Source organism: Hydra viridissima, unplaced genomic scaffold, assembly GCF_058129835.1.
Source record: "Hydra viridissima isolate aposymbiotic clone 2 unplaced genomic scaffold, HvirCarnegie_v1 scaffold_1, whole genome shotgun sequence".
Taxonomy (NCBI): domain Eukaryota; kingdom Metazoa; phylum Cnidaria; class Hydrozoa; order Anthoathecata; family Hydridae; genus Hydra; species Hydra viridissima.
The window spans coordinates 3,940,785-3,956,917 of NW_028324300.1; the positions used below are offsets into that span (position 1 = coordinate 3,940,785).

The following is a 16,133-nucleotide window of genomic DNA, read 5'->3' on the forward strand; positions in this document are numbered from 1 at the left end:
TTTTTATTTGATTACATTTAAAAAAATAAGAAAAAACTTAAAAAAGTGATATGCAAAAACTTAAATTGGAAAGTCATTTAATAGAGCAAACCTGGACAAAGTACATCTACATTGCAGTTTTCTGTGCTTATTAAAATATCACCATTGCAATTGCCACCAAAAGAGGCACCATCGCAAGTGCGACTTCTGGTACGAGTTGGTGAGTAAAAATCCAGCTGACATGATGCTGAACATGCTCCCCATGTGCTCCACTCACTGAGAATACCTAAAGCATGATGGTCAAAAAAATCAGAAAGAAATGAAAGACACTAAAAAACAGATAATATTCACCAACATTTTCTTAGAATATTTCATAATTATTTTGTAGTTGACCTGTGTCCAACTAACTTGCACCGACTAATCAAAGTCACTGGCTTAAACAACTACAAAAAGTACCTGCACACGGTACTCCCACATTACAGACTTGATTTTCAAAGCTTGCTCCAATGCATCCGGCATTTAATGCATCTCCTTGACAGGTCCTTGTATGAACTTGGTATGGTGCTGCACTGGGATTAGATTGACAACTCTCTGAGCATGCACTCCATACACTCCATGCAGAATAGGTACCTGTTGAGAACAAGACTTCTAAGAGTGAGAAGCTGCTGAAAGCAACTAGTTAACATTGTTTCCTACTTAACTAACATATACAAAAAAGGGTACAATTTTAACATATCAGCTCGTGCCTAGACAACCAACATTTTGATTGCATAGCTGTTGATCAGTCCTACTAGAACCAACACATCCTAAATAGTTAGGGTTCCACGTAGAATATCCAACACAAGATCGCTCTCTGCTCTGATATGGTCCATCACCAGCTGTGTTACAAACATCCGAACATGCACCCCAAGGACTCCAAGCTGTCAATGTTCCTATGAGAAACCATATTTTTATTTGATTACATAAAATGAAAAAAAGAAAAAACTTGAAAAAGTAATACTCAAAAACTAAAATTGGAAAGTATTTTAATAGAGCAAACCTGGACAAAGAACTTCTACATTGCAGCTTACTGTGCTTATTAAGATCGCACCATTGCAATTGCCACCAAAAGTAGAGCCTGTACAAGTACGAGTTCTGGTAAGCCTAGGTAAATAAGCATCGAGTTGACAAGATGCTGAACACGCTCCCCATGAGCTCCAATCACTGAGAATACCTTAAATATGGTGGTCAGACAAATCAGGAAAGCAAAGTAGGAACAAAAAACACCAATAATTGAATAATATTCTGCCACATTTGTTTAAAAACATACCACAACATTTTTTTGTTGTTACTCTGTCTAACTAAAGAACATCAAATAACAAAGGAAAGTTATGGAGTTTGTTATCCTTTTTGATAGTTCCATTCATGCAAAAAAGGTAAGCATTCAAACTACGCCCAGTAAATGATTACCAACTTATTTAAAAACCCTGGCTCAAATGACAATATAAAGTACCTGGACATGACACTCCCATATTGCAGCCTTGAGTTTCAACACTTACTCCAACACATCCACCATTTAATGTATCTCCTTGACAAGTCCTTGTATGACTTTGAAATGGTGATGCACTGGGATTAGACTGACAACTCTCTGAGCATGCACTCCATACACTCCATGCAGAATAGGTACCTGTTGAGAACAAGACTTCTAAGAGTGAGAAGCTGCTGAAAGCAACTAGTTAACATTGTTTCCTACTTAACTAACATATACAAAAAAGGGTACAATTTTAACATATCAGCTCGTGCCTAGACAACCAACATTTTGATTGCATAGCTGTTGATCAGTCCTACTAGAACCAACACATCCTAAATAGTTAGGGTTCCACGTAGAATATCCAACACAAGATCGCTCTCTGCTCTGATATGGTCCATCACCAGCTGTGTTACAAACATCCGAACATGCACCCCAAGGACTCCAAGCTGTCAATGTTCCTATGAGAAACCATATTTTTATTTGATTACATAAAATGAAAAAAAGAAAAAACTTGAAAAAGTAATACTCAAAAACTAAAATTGGAAAGTATTTTAATAGAGCAAACCTGGACAAAGAACTTCTACATTGCAGCTTACTGTGCTTATTAAGATCGCACCATTGCAATTGCCACCAAAAGTAGAGCCTGTACAAGTACGAGTTCTGGTAAGCCTAGGTAAATAAGCATCGAGTTGACAAGATGCTGAACACGCTCCCCATGAGCTCCAATCACTGAGAATACCTTAAATATGGTGGTCAGACAAATCAGGAAAGCAAAGTAGGAACAAAAAACACCAATAATTGAATAATATTCTGCCACATTTGTTTAAAAACATACCACAACATTTTTTTGTTGTTACTCTGTCTAACTAAAGAACATCAAATAACAAAGGAAAGTTATGGAGTTTGTTATCCTTTTTGATAGTTCCATTCATGCAAAAAAGGTAAGCATTCAAACTACGCCCAGTAAATGATTACCAACTTATTTAAAAACCCTGGCTCAAATGACAATATAAAGTACCTGGACATGACACTCCCATATTGCAGCCTTGAGTTTCAACACTTACTCCAACACATCCACCATTTAATGTATCTCCTTGACAAGTCCTTGTATGACTTTGAAATGGTGATGCACTGGGATTAGACTGACAACTCTCTGAGCATGCACTCCATACACTCCATGCAGAATAGGTACCTGTTGAGAACAAGACTTCTAAGAGTGAGAAGCTGCTGAAAGCAACTAGTTAACATTGTTTCCTACTTAACTAACATATACAAAAAAGGGTACAATTTTAACATATCAGCTCGTGCCTAGACAACCAACATTTTGATTGCATAGCTGTTGATCAGTCCTACTAGAACCAACACATCCTAAATAGTTAGGGTTCCACGTAGAATATCCAACACAAGATCGCTCTCTGCTCTGATATGGTCCATCACCAGCTGTGTTACAAACATCCGAACATGCACCCCAAGGACTCCAAGCTGTCAATGTTCCTATGAGAAACCATATTTTTATTTGATTACATAAAATGAAAAAAAGAAAAAACTTGAAAAAGTAATACTCAAAAACTAAAATTGGAAAGTATTTTAATAGAGCAAACCTGGACAAAGAACTTCTACATTGCAGCTTACTGTGCTTATTAAGATCGCACCATTGCAATTGCCACCAAAAGTAGAGCCTGTACAAGTACGAGTTCTGGTAAGCCTAGGTAAATAAGCATCGAGTTGACAAGATGCTGAACACGCTCCCCATGAGCTCCAATCACTGAGAATACCTTAAATATGGTGGTCAGACAAATCAGGAAAGCAAAGTAGGAACAAAAAACACCAATAATTGAATAATATTCTGCCACATTTGTTTAAAAACATACCACAACATTTTTTTGTTGTTACTCTGTCTAACTAAAGAACATCAAATAACAAAGGAAAGTTATGGAGTTTGTTATCCTTTTTGATAGTTCCATTCATGCAAAAAAGGTAAGCATTCAAACTACGCCCAGTAAATGATTACCAACTTATTTAAAAACCCTGGCTCAAATGACAATATAAAGTACCTGGACATGACACTCCCATATTGCAGCCTTGAGTTTCAACACTTACTCCAACACATCCACCATTTAATGTATCTCCTTGACAAGTCCTTGTATGACTTTGAAATGGTGATGCACTGGGATTAGACTGACAACTCTCTGAGCATGCACTCCATACACTCCATGCAGAATAGGTACCTGTTGAGAACAAGACTTCTAAGAGTGAGAAGCTGCTGAAAGCAACTAGTTAACATTGTTTCCTACTTAACTAACATATACAAAAAAGGGTACAATTTTAACATATCAGCTCGTGCCTAGACAACCAACATTTTGATTGCATAGCTGTTGATCAGTCCTACTAGAACCAACACATCCTAAATAGTTAGGGTTCCACGTAGAATATCCAACACAAGATCGCTCTCTGCTCTGATATGGTCCATCACCAGCTGTGTTACAAACATCCGAACATGCACCCCAAGGACTCCAAGCTGTCAATGTTCCTATGAGAAACCATATTTTTATTTGATTACATAAAATGAAAAAAAGAAAAAACTTATAAAAGTAATACTCAAAAACTAAAATTGGAAAGTATTTTAATAGAGCAAACCTGGACAAAGAACTTCTACATTGCAGCTTACTGTGCTTATTAAGATCGCACCATTGCAATTGCCACCAAAAGTAGAGCCTGTACAAGTACGAGTTCTGGTAAGCCTAGGTAAATAAGCATCGAGTTGACAAGATGCTGAACACGCTCCCCATGAGCTCCAATCACTGAGAATACCTTAAATATGGTGGTCAGACAAATCAGGAAAGCAAAGTAGGAACAAAAAACACCAATAATTGAATAATATTCTGCCACATTTGTTTAAAAACATACCACAACATTTTTTTGTTGTTACTCTGTCTAACTAAAGAACATCAAATAACAAAGGAAAGTTATGGAGTTTGTTATCCTTTTTGATAGTTCCATTCATGCAAAAAAGGTAAGCATTCAAACTACGCCCAGTAAATGATTACCAACTTATTTAAAAACCCTGGCTCAAATGACAATATAAAGTACCTGGACATGACACTCCCATATTGCAGCCTTGAGTTTCAACACTTACTCCAACACATCCACCATTTAATGTATCTCCTTGACAAGTCCTTGTATGACTTTGAAATGGTGATGCACTGGGATTAGACTGACAACTCTCTGAGCATGCACTCCATACACTCCATGCAGAATAGGTACCTGTTGAGAACAAGACTTCTAAGAGTGAGAAGCTGCTGAAAGCAACTAGTTAACATTGTTTCCTACTTAACTAACATATACAAAAAAGGGTACAATTTTAACATATCAGCTCGTGCCTAGACAACCAACATTTTGATTGCATAGCTGTTGATCAGTCCTACTAGAACCAACACATCCTAAATAGTTAGGGTTCCACGTAGAATATCCAACACAAGATCGCTCTCTGCTCTGATATGGTCCATCACCAGCTGTGTTACAAACGTCCGAACATGCACTCCACGCACTCCATGCTGTTAATGTTCCTATGAGAAATCATGCTTTCATTTCCTTAGATATGGAGAAAAATGCATCGTGAAATAACATTAAAGAAAAACGTATTACGGAAATTTATTTGACATAGCAAACCTGGGCAAAGAACTTCCACATTGCAGTTTTCACTGCTTGATAAGATCTGACCATTGCAATTGCCGCTAAAAGTACTTACTGTACAAGTGCGAGTTCTGGTACGAGTTGGTGAGTAAAAATCCAGCTGACATGATGCTGAACATGCTCCCCATGATCCCCAATTACTAAGAACACCTGAAACACAAGCAAGAAAGGAATTAGAGTAATAACAAAGAATAGCGTTTAAAAATATAAGATTTACTTTTGGTGTTATTTAAATGAGATTGTCGAAAATTATTTTTAAAAAATGTCTGTCATCTTGTGGTATATTTCACTTTTCTATATATTTAAGAAACAAATAACTATTGAAACAGGAAGTACAAAATTGAAATTAATAATACAAATTAAAAAAAAAAAAAAGCTTTACCTTGGCAAGATACTCCTACATTGCATACTTGAGTTTCCGAGCTAGCCCCTGTGCAACCACCACCTAATGTATCTCCTAGGCAAGTCCTTGTATGAGTTTGATATGGGTATTCAGTTGGACTTAATTGACAGCTTGATGAGCAACTACTCCAAGCACCCCATGCACTGTATGTACCTGTTGAAAATAGAAAAGCATTTAAAGTTAAAACTTTTCTTAACCCAAACTCAAATACAGTTGAAACTATGATTACCAAAACAAAAAAATTACTGAGAGAAAAAGCTCTTGCCTAGACACGCAACATTTTGATTACACAGCTGTTGATCAGTTCTAATGGAGTTATCACACCCAAAGTAAGTTGCATCCCATGTAGAATACTCAACACAAGAACGTTCTCTTATCTGGTAAGGTCCATCTCCAACTGTGTTACAAACATCAGAACATGCACCAAAGCTACTCCATGCTGTCAATGATCCTAATTTAAAACTTTGTAGATATACAAAGAAATGTTTTTATTTATAATAAATTTAAAAGACAAAAACCTAACTCCTGAGTGCTAATTCTAATGCTTGTTAGAAAATCTGCTTTTGTGTGTTTTCATAATTAAGACGAGGACATTTAAACGAATAGTCATAGTAATAAAAATGTATATAAGTCCTATTTTTCCTACTGTCACTGAGTTAAAAAATTCTCATCAAATTTAGCATAAGTTCATGAAATGTGAATCTTCAAGATGAAGATAGCTTTCATGTAACTAAAATTAATAACTATAAACTAAAACCAAAGAGAATAAATAAAAAGTAGCAAACAAAAACGACATACCAGAACAGTAAACATACACATTGCAATTTTGAATGTCTAAAAGCGCTGCATTGTCACAATTGCCTCCAAGTGATGCTCCCACACAAAAACGATTTCTTGACTGAGTAGGAATTGTTGTTGTTAGTTGACAGGAAGCAGAGCATACACCCCAAACACTCCATAATGACAGAGTTCCTTAAAAATTGTGCAACATTTTACAATTTAAAAAAAATAGTTTTTTGACAATGGAAATTCACCGCTATTTATTTTCATGTTATTAAAAAAAAAAACATATTTATCTGCAGATAAGCAAGGGTTTTTTTTGTTTTAATGCAGAGGGTATGTTTTTGCTCAGTATGAATCTTTACCTGGGCAAGGAACATTAGAATTGCACTCTACAGTTTCTGAATAAAGACCAACACAGCTACCAAGTCCTAATCCACATGTTCTAGTACGAGTAGCAGTAGGAGGACCAGTTGCTAGTCGACAACTTGCAGAGCATTGGCCCCAACTACTCCATTCACTGAACACTCCTTTTAAAATAAAAAAAATTGATTATTCTAAACTTTTAAGCTTCTTTTTAACAAATTTTAGTAACTTTTAATTATTATTGCATGAAGTAACATTACAGTAATGGTATGCTTTATTTATGTTAAGTAAATTCAAAACACTATTCACCAATTTTACTTTCATATTTTTATTTCTCTGTTTTTTTTAATCAATGGAGATTGTAAGTTTTACAGCTTCAATTTACTTAATCCTTAAGTAATTGATTTTTTAAATTGAATTAAAAGTTTCAACTTTCTTTCCTTCTGTCAATGCTAATCAAAAAAAGTCATTCTTAAGTTTATGTAATAGAAATCTAACAGTTTTTTTCAAAGCATTCTCAGATAAAGCTTTTTTTTATTTTAACTACATAAAAGTTTTGCATACAATTTTTAAACTATTGTGTATTATTTTTTTTATAAAAAAAGCTTACGACATGAGGCTGAGCAGATTGCATAATCATACTTGGCAAGGTTTCCAATTACTTCACAATCTTCTTGACCATTAAGTGTATCGGAATTTATGCAAAAACGCTCTCGCCTTTGATAACCAACTGCCCCACAAACTACTGAGCAAAGCCCCCATGCCCCCCAAGTTGTCCATTGTCCTTGGGCTTAAATAACAATTAAAGTTCCTATTTAGCAAAAAAACTATGAAACATTATTGGACATCATCTTTTGTATTTAAAAAATCTATTATATTTTAATCATAAGTGAAATGCCTTATCATAAAAAATTTATATTTGTTTTTTTAAAACAATTTAAAAAACAATATTGAAACTTCAAAATTTACTAATATTATTTTTAAAAATGTATTTCTGTTAAAGCTGCTTACTTTCGCATCCCAGTTCTCCAGTTATTATATGGTAAAATTCCTCAGCTTTAATAGATTCAAGTTCAGAAAAGTTACTGGCAAATCTAGTGTAATATACATCTAATCCATTAACAACATAATGTGACATTCTGTATATGTCAATAGCATTAACATCAGGTCCAATTGCACCTACAAACACCAGAGCTTCACTTTTGACTAGATTCTCAGTTTGAACTCTAACTGCATAATCCAATTGAACGTTTTCATAACCATCTGTGAGAAATAGAATTACTGGTTGCACATTTAATCGCTGACAACCCTTGTATGCATCTCTTGCTTTTAATAGACCATCATTTATAGCTGTTCCACCATTTATTTTAGGTAAAGTTGTCATAAAATTTATAAAATCGATTTTATTAGTTAGAGCACCACAAGGAGAAGACACAACAGCATAGGATGCAAAGTTTACCACAGCAACTTGGACATTTGAATTTGCACCAAAATCTGAGTTTGCAATAAAACTGGTGGGAAACCCTCTTTCTTGAGACCAAGATAAATCATCAACACTTGATGAAGAATCCAAAACAATGACAAAAGTGATATTCAAACTGGAGCAAGATCTTACTAAATAAAACCATTACTATAAGATAATGTTGGAAAAGAATTATAAATGAAAAATCAAATTTTACCAAAAAATGTGAGTAATAATGCATGATTTTAAAAACAGAAAACTTTTGAAAAATAACTGAAAACATTAAAAGGACACTTTAATACAAGACATTTTAAAGGAGTAACACTTTGAAGGAAAAAAAACAATTTAAATGAACACCTAACATCGTCACTCAAGTCTGACTCAAAGTAATCCATTTATAATAAATATCCAATTACATTCATTTATATATGCATGTAAACACATACATACTAACACATATATTAGACATATATACCTGTTTAACTAACAAAAAATATTACCAGTTGAGCAAGCAGCAGTGTTGCAAGGCTCATAACTAACCATAAAATCAGCAGTGCATTGATACAAAGAGGAAGAATTACTCAAACAGTAATCACGAACTCGTATACGTACTGGATTTGACTGTGTTGATCTACATGATGAAGAGCAAGCACTCCATGTACCCCAGTCACCAAGTCGATAGTCTGATTTGTGCAAATCCAAAAGTATTTAAATGCATATTCACATGTTAGTTTGTAACTTTAAAACACTTTTAGAACACTTTTACATTTAGTTTTAACTAATTTTTAGTTCAGTAGAAATCATACCTGGACATGAAAACTCTATGTTGCATGGAGAAGTGTCAAATAATGAAACACCCTGACAAAAATTATCTGGTGTGCATGTTCGAGTGCGTGTGCGCATAGGATTGTTAAAGTTACATGTTGCAGTGCAGTCGCTAAATGGAGCCCACTGGCTAATTACTTGAGCTAAATATAAAAATTTTGCAAAAATGCATTTCTATATAATATCATCTTATGTGGAGGGAATGTTAATAATTCTCATGCTAATGTTTACAGTAGCAATATTGAAAACTTAACATTTTGGCCTTAGTTAAAGGATTCATTTTTAATGCAGTTTTCAATCAGTATAATAAACTGCAATTTTTTGATTTTGGTAATTACAAATCAAGAAATGCTTTTTGTTAAGATCCTTTATAAATATGTGAATATTGCATTAGAAATTAAATGTTTTTATATTATAGTATGTATATTTTTATATTATATATATATATTTTTATATTATATGTTTTCATTAGAAATTATGTGTTAATATAACTTCTAATGAAAACATATAATATAAAGTTTGCAAAAATTATAGAAAAAACCCCAAAGGATATTCTTTCTGTTTTTTAGATTAATGTTTCAGTTGTGATAAGTCTAAGTTTTAGGTTAATGTTAAAGTTGTGTTAGAGTTTTCAGGTTGTAAACTGCTATACAGCCAAACTAACAGCTTACATAGTAGTTATACTCAATGTTAATTGTTGGTTTTTCTGAATTGAAATCTGTCTTCAAAAGCCCATTCATCATATTCACCAACTAATTACCAAATGCCGTTGTTGATTCAACTTCTATTTGTTTTAAGGAGTTAAAAAATTGCTATGAGTATTAACATGGATTTGCATGTTTTCTCTTCATCACTGAGTGTATTTATGTTATCAAAAAATTTACCTAAATAATGTAGATAATTTAGCTCACCCTAGATTAACTAGCAGAAAGGTTTGAAATCAATCATTATAGATCATTTGACATTTTAAAAATTTAAAGTTCATACAGAGATAGCAAGGTTGCTTTAGGTATACAGGCTTAGAGATACTTTATTAGTAAATTTTCCTTTAACAATTTTTTCAAATGTTGGTTTAGCTACTCAATTACAAAGTGGTTTTTTTAATTTATTGAAATGGGGAAACCTTTGACAACTTTGTACCTTTAGTCACTTCGTCCCGTTGGCCTACAATTATCATTTTGAAAAAACATGAATTGCCATTTGGTATAAATTGTGTATATCCACGAGAAATTATAACTTTTGACTTTTAAAAAGTATATATTTGTGTATATCAGACTTAAATAATAAACCTTTCATAAAAAGTTGTTTGGTTGATGTGTGACATAAACATTTACCAAAATCCTTTTTTTTTTGGAAATCTTTAGATGATAACTTGTTACCCTAAATGTGGATTGAGATGATAATTGTTAAAGAACCCATCTCATGTACCTTTGACCGGCGTAAGACCATTGACTGGTCCATATTGCGCTTTAATATTTTGCAAATTTGAAGAGGCCAGTTTCATGAAACTTTTAAACTTCATGCACTTATGTGTAATTGGCCTGATGATAAGTTTTGATGATTAAGTTAGTTGGCTGCTGTTGCAATATAATAATCAGGTTGATTATATAACTTTACATAACTTCTATACAGCCATAAGGAAGTAATAGCAGAGAAATATATAATCATTTTTGTAAGTATATTTTGTTTAAAATGTGAGAGAGCATAGTTGGTTTTTTCTCAAGAAAATATAATAACAGTTATCTCTATGTAAACACCAGCCAATGTGTCATGGTAGATTTTCTGCCCTCAATAAAGAAACCATAAGAAATATATGAAAGTTACAAAAATATTTCAATATGTTATCATTTTGAACCATCAAATAATTGTAACTATGATGCAACAGAATTTTCGACAATTCACATACTACTAAAAATCAGTTTCAAAAGGCAAAAAACAATTTGGAAGTATGACAAGTGCAAAATGTGGTAATAATTCAACGATGATTACAGCCATTAGTTCTACTGGAAATAGCATACCACCATTTTTTCTCTTTCCATGTGCTTAATTTAAGGAATACATTTTAACTGGTGATCTTCCTCATGAACGACTTTTGGCCGAAAACCCAGTTTTTTTGATAATGGATAATTATGAAACTCATGTGAACATTTCAATTCTTGAGTTAACAGTTTTAATTGTGTTGGGTATTTTTCCTTTATTCAAAATATCTTTACTAAAACTTATTTTTTAGCTGCTAATGTTTCTGATTAACCAATAATGGATATTGAAGCTTACGTTTTTAATGATATTATCAAAGTTAATACCACTCCTGGCAATTTACCATCAATATCAATTTTTTCACCAAAAATAATACGACCTACCCAAAAGCCAAATTAAGAAAGATAACTATTACAAAAAGGTGTGAGGGAAAATCACGTACTTTAACTGATGCACCTTATATAAAAGTTATTTTATATATAAAATCTAACAATGAAAATGTCAAAAAATCCTCTTCAAGACTTATAAAACCAATTCAAAATCATTTTTACGCTACAGTTTTACACAAGTTTAAATGGTGAAAGTTATGATGAAATCAATTTTGGAATAAATACACTGAATATTTGAATGATATCTCCACGAAATACCGTCAAGCCAGTTACAATTTATGATATGTTTTACCTTATTGGTGAAGCTTATTCTCAAGCTTTTGTACCAAATAATATGGTTAACAGTTTTAAATGTACTGGGTACTTTCTCTTTATTGAAATTATTGTTATTGAAATTTATTTATTAGCTGCAAATGTTGATGATCAACCAATAATAGATATTGAAGCTTACGTTTTTAATGATATTATCTTTAAAAACGTAATCTTCAATATCTGTTATTGGTTGATCAGCAACATTTTATCTAGTTAAAACCACTCCTGGCAATTTACCATTAACTTCAATTGGTTCACCTAAAATAATACGAACTACTCAAAAGCCAAATTAGGAAAGACAACTATTACAAAAAAGTGTCAGGGAAAATCATGTACTTTAATTGATACACTTTATATGAAAGTTATTTTATATCTAAAATCTAACAATGAAAATTTCAAAAACACCTCTTCAAGACCAGTAAAACCAATACCAAAACAGTTCATTTTTACGCGTCTTACACAAGTTTAAATGGTGAAAGTTATGATGAAATCAATTTTGGAGTAAATACACTTGATATTTTTTAGAAAAAGCAAACAAGTAAAGTGAAATAGTTTCACGAAAATTGGAAGTGGAAAGAAACACTTTCGATATTATGTGGCAGAAGTTATTAAAGCTGTTGGTTTATATAAAAAAAATTAAACGTCTAAAGATGTCAGGAGACAATAACTTTACTCGTAATGAAAAGTGTATCTTAGTTAGAATAGTAGATATTAAAGTAAAGGTTGACCACCATTTGTTGGTCACGGATCATCTAGACGTCACTATTTTATGTTTGTTTTCGATTTGACATCTTTTTCTGTACATTATTATTATTTAATTTACTATATTCATTTAATTTCGTATATTTAATCGTCTGCCAGATTTTTGGTGTGACTGCATCATACCAATAAGTTCATATTGATATCGATAAAATAACTTAAAATTTAAAATTCCGTCAAATATTTGGATTTTAAAATCAGTGGCGATAGGTACAATTAGTTCATTTCTGATTGTACCTTGGCCACCATTAAGTATGCTAATTTAAAGAATTATATTTTTGCTTTTAAATCTAAAATGATAATTTCAACACTTAGAAAACATATTTTGTACAATTCAACCACATTTGAGTTCCAACCTCAATCCTAACCATCTCATGCAAAAACCATCCAGTTTAAAAAAATGTGACTAAATGGAAGTAACACTGATAATTGATGTCATTTTCCTTTATTTATTTCAAAAAATATTTAAATAAAGCAAAATCAAAATGATTATAACCATAGATGTACTTTAAGACACCGTCCTAGGGAAAAACAAAATTATAGTGCAAAGTTTATGTAACTTGAAAGTCAGCCTACCAATTATTTTTCTCAGAGTGCAATTGATATTTCCCTGGATCAAACAAAAACAAAGCAACAAATTGTTGAACACTGCAAGAATCTTAAAGTGATTCAAAATGCGATCTTGACACAGAGACAAGTATACTCAGAACATTTTGTCAAGCTGAGGTTGGATGGTGGTAGTGGCTTTTTCAAAATCACTCTTGGCATTCAAGGGCTCAATACTAATAGTCCCTCTCCACTTTCACCCAGAAAAAAGACCTTGACTTACGAAACTGCTGCAGACAGCAGTGTGAAACAACAACTTCTTGTAGCAGTTGCTGAAGATGTGTAGTTTTTTCTCGCAATCAACAAGTCACTAAATAGCAATAATTTTCTCTCTTAACTAACTGTCCTTTTTTACAAATTTTCTCCTTTATATATACCCCATACTTTTCCCAAAATATCCTTCCACAAACCGTCATAAATCACCACCGTCATAAATCACCACTTAAATCAGCCAAAAACACGTCGACTTTTTCTCCGTCACATAATTTTCGTTTTGCAAACAGTTCATATGCAGTGTAGGCATCTATAGAAAACGCCGCTAATAACACACGCTCGACTTCCACTACATTTTTTTTGACTTCCGCGGTTAAAGCATCGTACACTGCATAAGCAGCTTCTCTGAGAAGAATCGGAAAAATTAGTTCAAGCTTTAAGTTCTGAATTTCTGCAATCACTTTCGTTCGTTGAATCCAGACAGCAGCATCCGAAGTGCCATCATACGTTTCAAACATATCAAACAATCTCATACTTGGTTCCATGCCCGGTTAGATTGTAGTTTTTTCTCGTAATCAACAAGATTTAACAGAAAATTATGATAATGTTAAGAAACTTTTGACCTTGATCTGTCCTGAAAATGTTCCATTAGTTGTGTCATATGTCTTGAAACTGGCAGGCATTCTCTGTGGTGTGCAGACACATGCAAGTATTCACACATGCACATGGTATTACACTGACTCGCGAAACTTGGAAAATTGTGGGAATCTTTGTACACTAGGATCACTTCGAAATTGCTTTGAAGCCTTCAAAGCTGCTGGAATAGACTTGAAAAAAGAAAAAGATTTCAGAAGTGTTGTCCATGAGCCCCTTTTCTCAATTTCATATATAGTCAACTTGTGCTTGACTTGTTTCCATCTATGGAACTCTAAATTCTTCTGGGTATGATGATCCTTCTCTACATTTAAAGACAGGTGGTTAAAGGTAGAATAATAGCCTACTGCAATTCACATCAAAATTCAGTCTTTTTCTGAAGGTCATTTTGCAGGAAATGACTGCCACAAACTACTGAAAAACGTTGATGTGCTTACTGAACAGAACTATGCTTTCCAAATTTTTGGCATCATTGACACACAAAGAAAATTCGGAAAAGTTGCTATTTCCTGTTTTGGAACATCTCTTGATGAGAACTATGCCCAAACAATTACTGAATTTTAGAGCTCATTTATAGCCTTGGAAAGGGTTGAATTAGTGTGACTCCAAAAGTTCATGCAGTGTTCGATCGCATAGCAAAATTAATTGAAAAATGATACAAATTACGGTAAAACATGCAAAACACAAGTAGCTGTCATTTACAGATTAAGTTTCGTAAAATGAGAATTTTAAAACTGATATTTTTTCTAAAACAAAATAGTTTTATTTCAGTTTTTGCATATTATATCAGGGGTAAGTATATATCACTCCCTCAGAAGGGTTTCTCCGGAACATCAAGTCGGGGTAATAGCTTTTTCGGACAATGTGTGTTTATAATTGATCGGTAGAAAACCGTAAATAGCCAATTTTGAAAAGAATGCGCAACAGTTTTAAAATCGCTAATTTTAACGTAAAAGCTCAAAAACCAACGCATGTTGAAAATAAAATTTTTATTTTTGTAAGCCACATCTTTTTTTATAGCATTTCCAAATTGAAATACTTTTAGTGAAAGTTAATGGAAGTTCTTCTCAGACATATCAGGATCAAGTTAGAAAAATTTAACATGAAACTTTATAAAAAATAGACAAAAGCTTTTTAACTTTATACTTTTCAAAAAAATAGTTTGCAGCTGGAGCAGCAGCCTTCAACCTGCTTTTAACATATCGTCAGATTTAAAAATATCACTAACAGATTTTATGCTATAATCGAATTATAAAAGCTTACCTTTCGAAAAAGGAAATAAAGAAACTAACAACAATCCAACCAAATGCATTATATTGGCTATGTTAAAAAGTTCAGAGAGAGTCAGTTATTTATTTTTCTTCAAAACTTGTATAGTAGTATTAATATATTTTGTTTAAGAAATTTCAAACTTTAAAGAAGTTCTGCTTACCACTAAAGTAAAATCAAAGCTTTGCGATTATCTTTATTAGGAAGATAACCATCATTCAAACTTTGAAAACATGAAGTTGCATCAGTATTTGCCAATGTTAAGCTTACTCTACACAGAGGGGCAAACGTTTAAGTTACCCGTATCGCGTGTCTCAATTTCTTCAGCGAACAATTCGAGTTTTGAATCTTAAAATTTATTTATAGGGGCTAAAAGAAGTTTAATAAGGTTTAGGTTAGGAATTGTACGAAAGAGGTCGGAAAACAATGCACCACAAATTTACATATGACATTTAACAAACATAAAATTTAAAGTACCTGAAGAAGAGACAGAAGAGCAAGATCGGATCCAAAACTTGTTTTACTTTTGGATTTGGTTCTGCTAAGAATCTAACCTCGTTTATTTAATTGAAAAACTTTCAAAAAGTGATACCTTTTTTAAGAACTTTTTTTGCTTCTCTCTTCGAGACCGGCACCAAATAAGTGATTGAAAAAGAAGAAACAAACTGGTTTATAAAACAACTATTAAAATTCCGATGGCGAGAATGGGGATTATTCGCTATGGAGGTTTAGAATTTTATTATTTTTTGTCAAAACAATATGGATTTGAAAAATGGTGTTTTCTCTTCCAGCAGTTTTATAACAAACAATAGTTTTTTATTGAAACCATTTTCATAAAATACAATTGTATTGAAAGACGATTTTATCAAATAATTATTATCCGTAATAAACGTCCATCAAATGATGGCGGTTTTAATAGAGCTCAAGTTTCGATTC

At 32.8% G+C, this 16,133-nt stretch overlaps 1 protein-coding gene across 3 annotated transcripts in view; it reads right to left on the bottom strand.

Moving 5' to 3' along the window:
- LOC149892940 (uncharacterized) overlaps positions 1-15,918 on the bottom strand; it is a 77,191-nt gene extending 61,273 nt beyond the window's left edge. Inside the window, exons 1-27 of one of the 3 annotated variants that reach the window (XM_090083045.1) lie at positions 15,790-15,918; positions 15,361-15,566; positions 15,192-15,248; positions 9,000-9,161; positions 8,694-8,876; positions 7,743-8,345; positions 7,342-7,521; positions 6,731-6,895; positions 6,384-6,557; positions 5,851-6,036; positions 5,565-5,738; positions 5,159-5,332; positions 4,870-5,055; positions 4,580-4,753; positions 4,127-4,300; positions 3,834-4,019; positions 3,544-3,717; positions 3,091-3,264; positions 2,798-2,983; positions 2,508-2,681; positions 2,055-2,228; positions 1,762-1,947; positions 1,472-1,645; positions 1,019-1,192; positions 726-911; positions 436-609; positions 92-265 (exon numbers count right to left, since the gene is read on the bottom strand). In XM_090083045.1, the coding sequence (XP_089939171.1) occupies positions 92-265; positions 436-609; positions 726-911; positions 1,019-1,192; positions 1,472-1,645; positions 1,762-1,947; positions 2,055-2,228; positions 2,508-2,681; positions 2,798-2,983; positions 3,091-3,264; positions 3,544-3,717; positions 3,834-4,019; positions 4,127-4,300; positions 4,580-4,753; positions 4,870-5,055; positions 5,159-5,332; positions 5,565-5,738; positions 5,851-6,036; positions 6,384-6,557; positions 6,731-6,895; positions 7,342-7,521; positions 7,743-8,345; positions 8,694-8,876; positions 9,000-9,161; positions 15,192-15,240 (4,720 nt within the window). In that variant the 5' untranslated portion in view covers positions 15,241-15,248; positions 15,361-15,566; positions 15,790-15,918. Of the gene's footprint in view, positions 1-91; positions 266-435; positions 610-725; positions 912-1,018; positions 1,193-1,471; positions 1,646-1,761; positions 1,948-2,054; positions 2,229-2,507; positions 2,682-2,797; positions 2,984-3,090; positions 3,265-3,543; positions 3,718-3,833; positions 4,020-4,126; positions 4,301-4,579; positions 4,754-4,869; positions 5,056-5,158; positions 5,333-5,564; positions 5,739-5,850; positions 6,037-6,383; positions 6,558-6,730; positions 6,896-7,341; positions 7,522-7,742; positions 8,346-8,693; positions 8,877-8,999; positions 9,162-15,191; positions 15,249-15,360; positions 15,567-15,674 lie in introns of all 3 variants that reach the window. The other 2 variants (XM_090083037.1, XM_090083032.1) reach the window with 2 other exon arrangements.
- Positions 15,919-16,133: the final 215 nt, after the last annotated feature.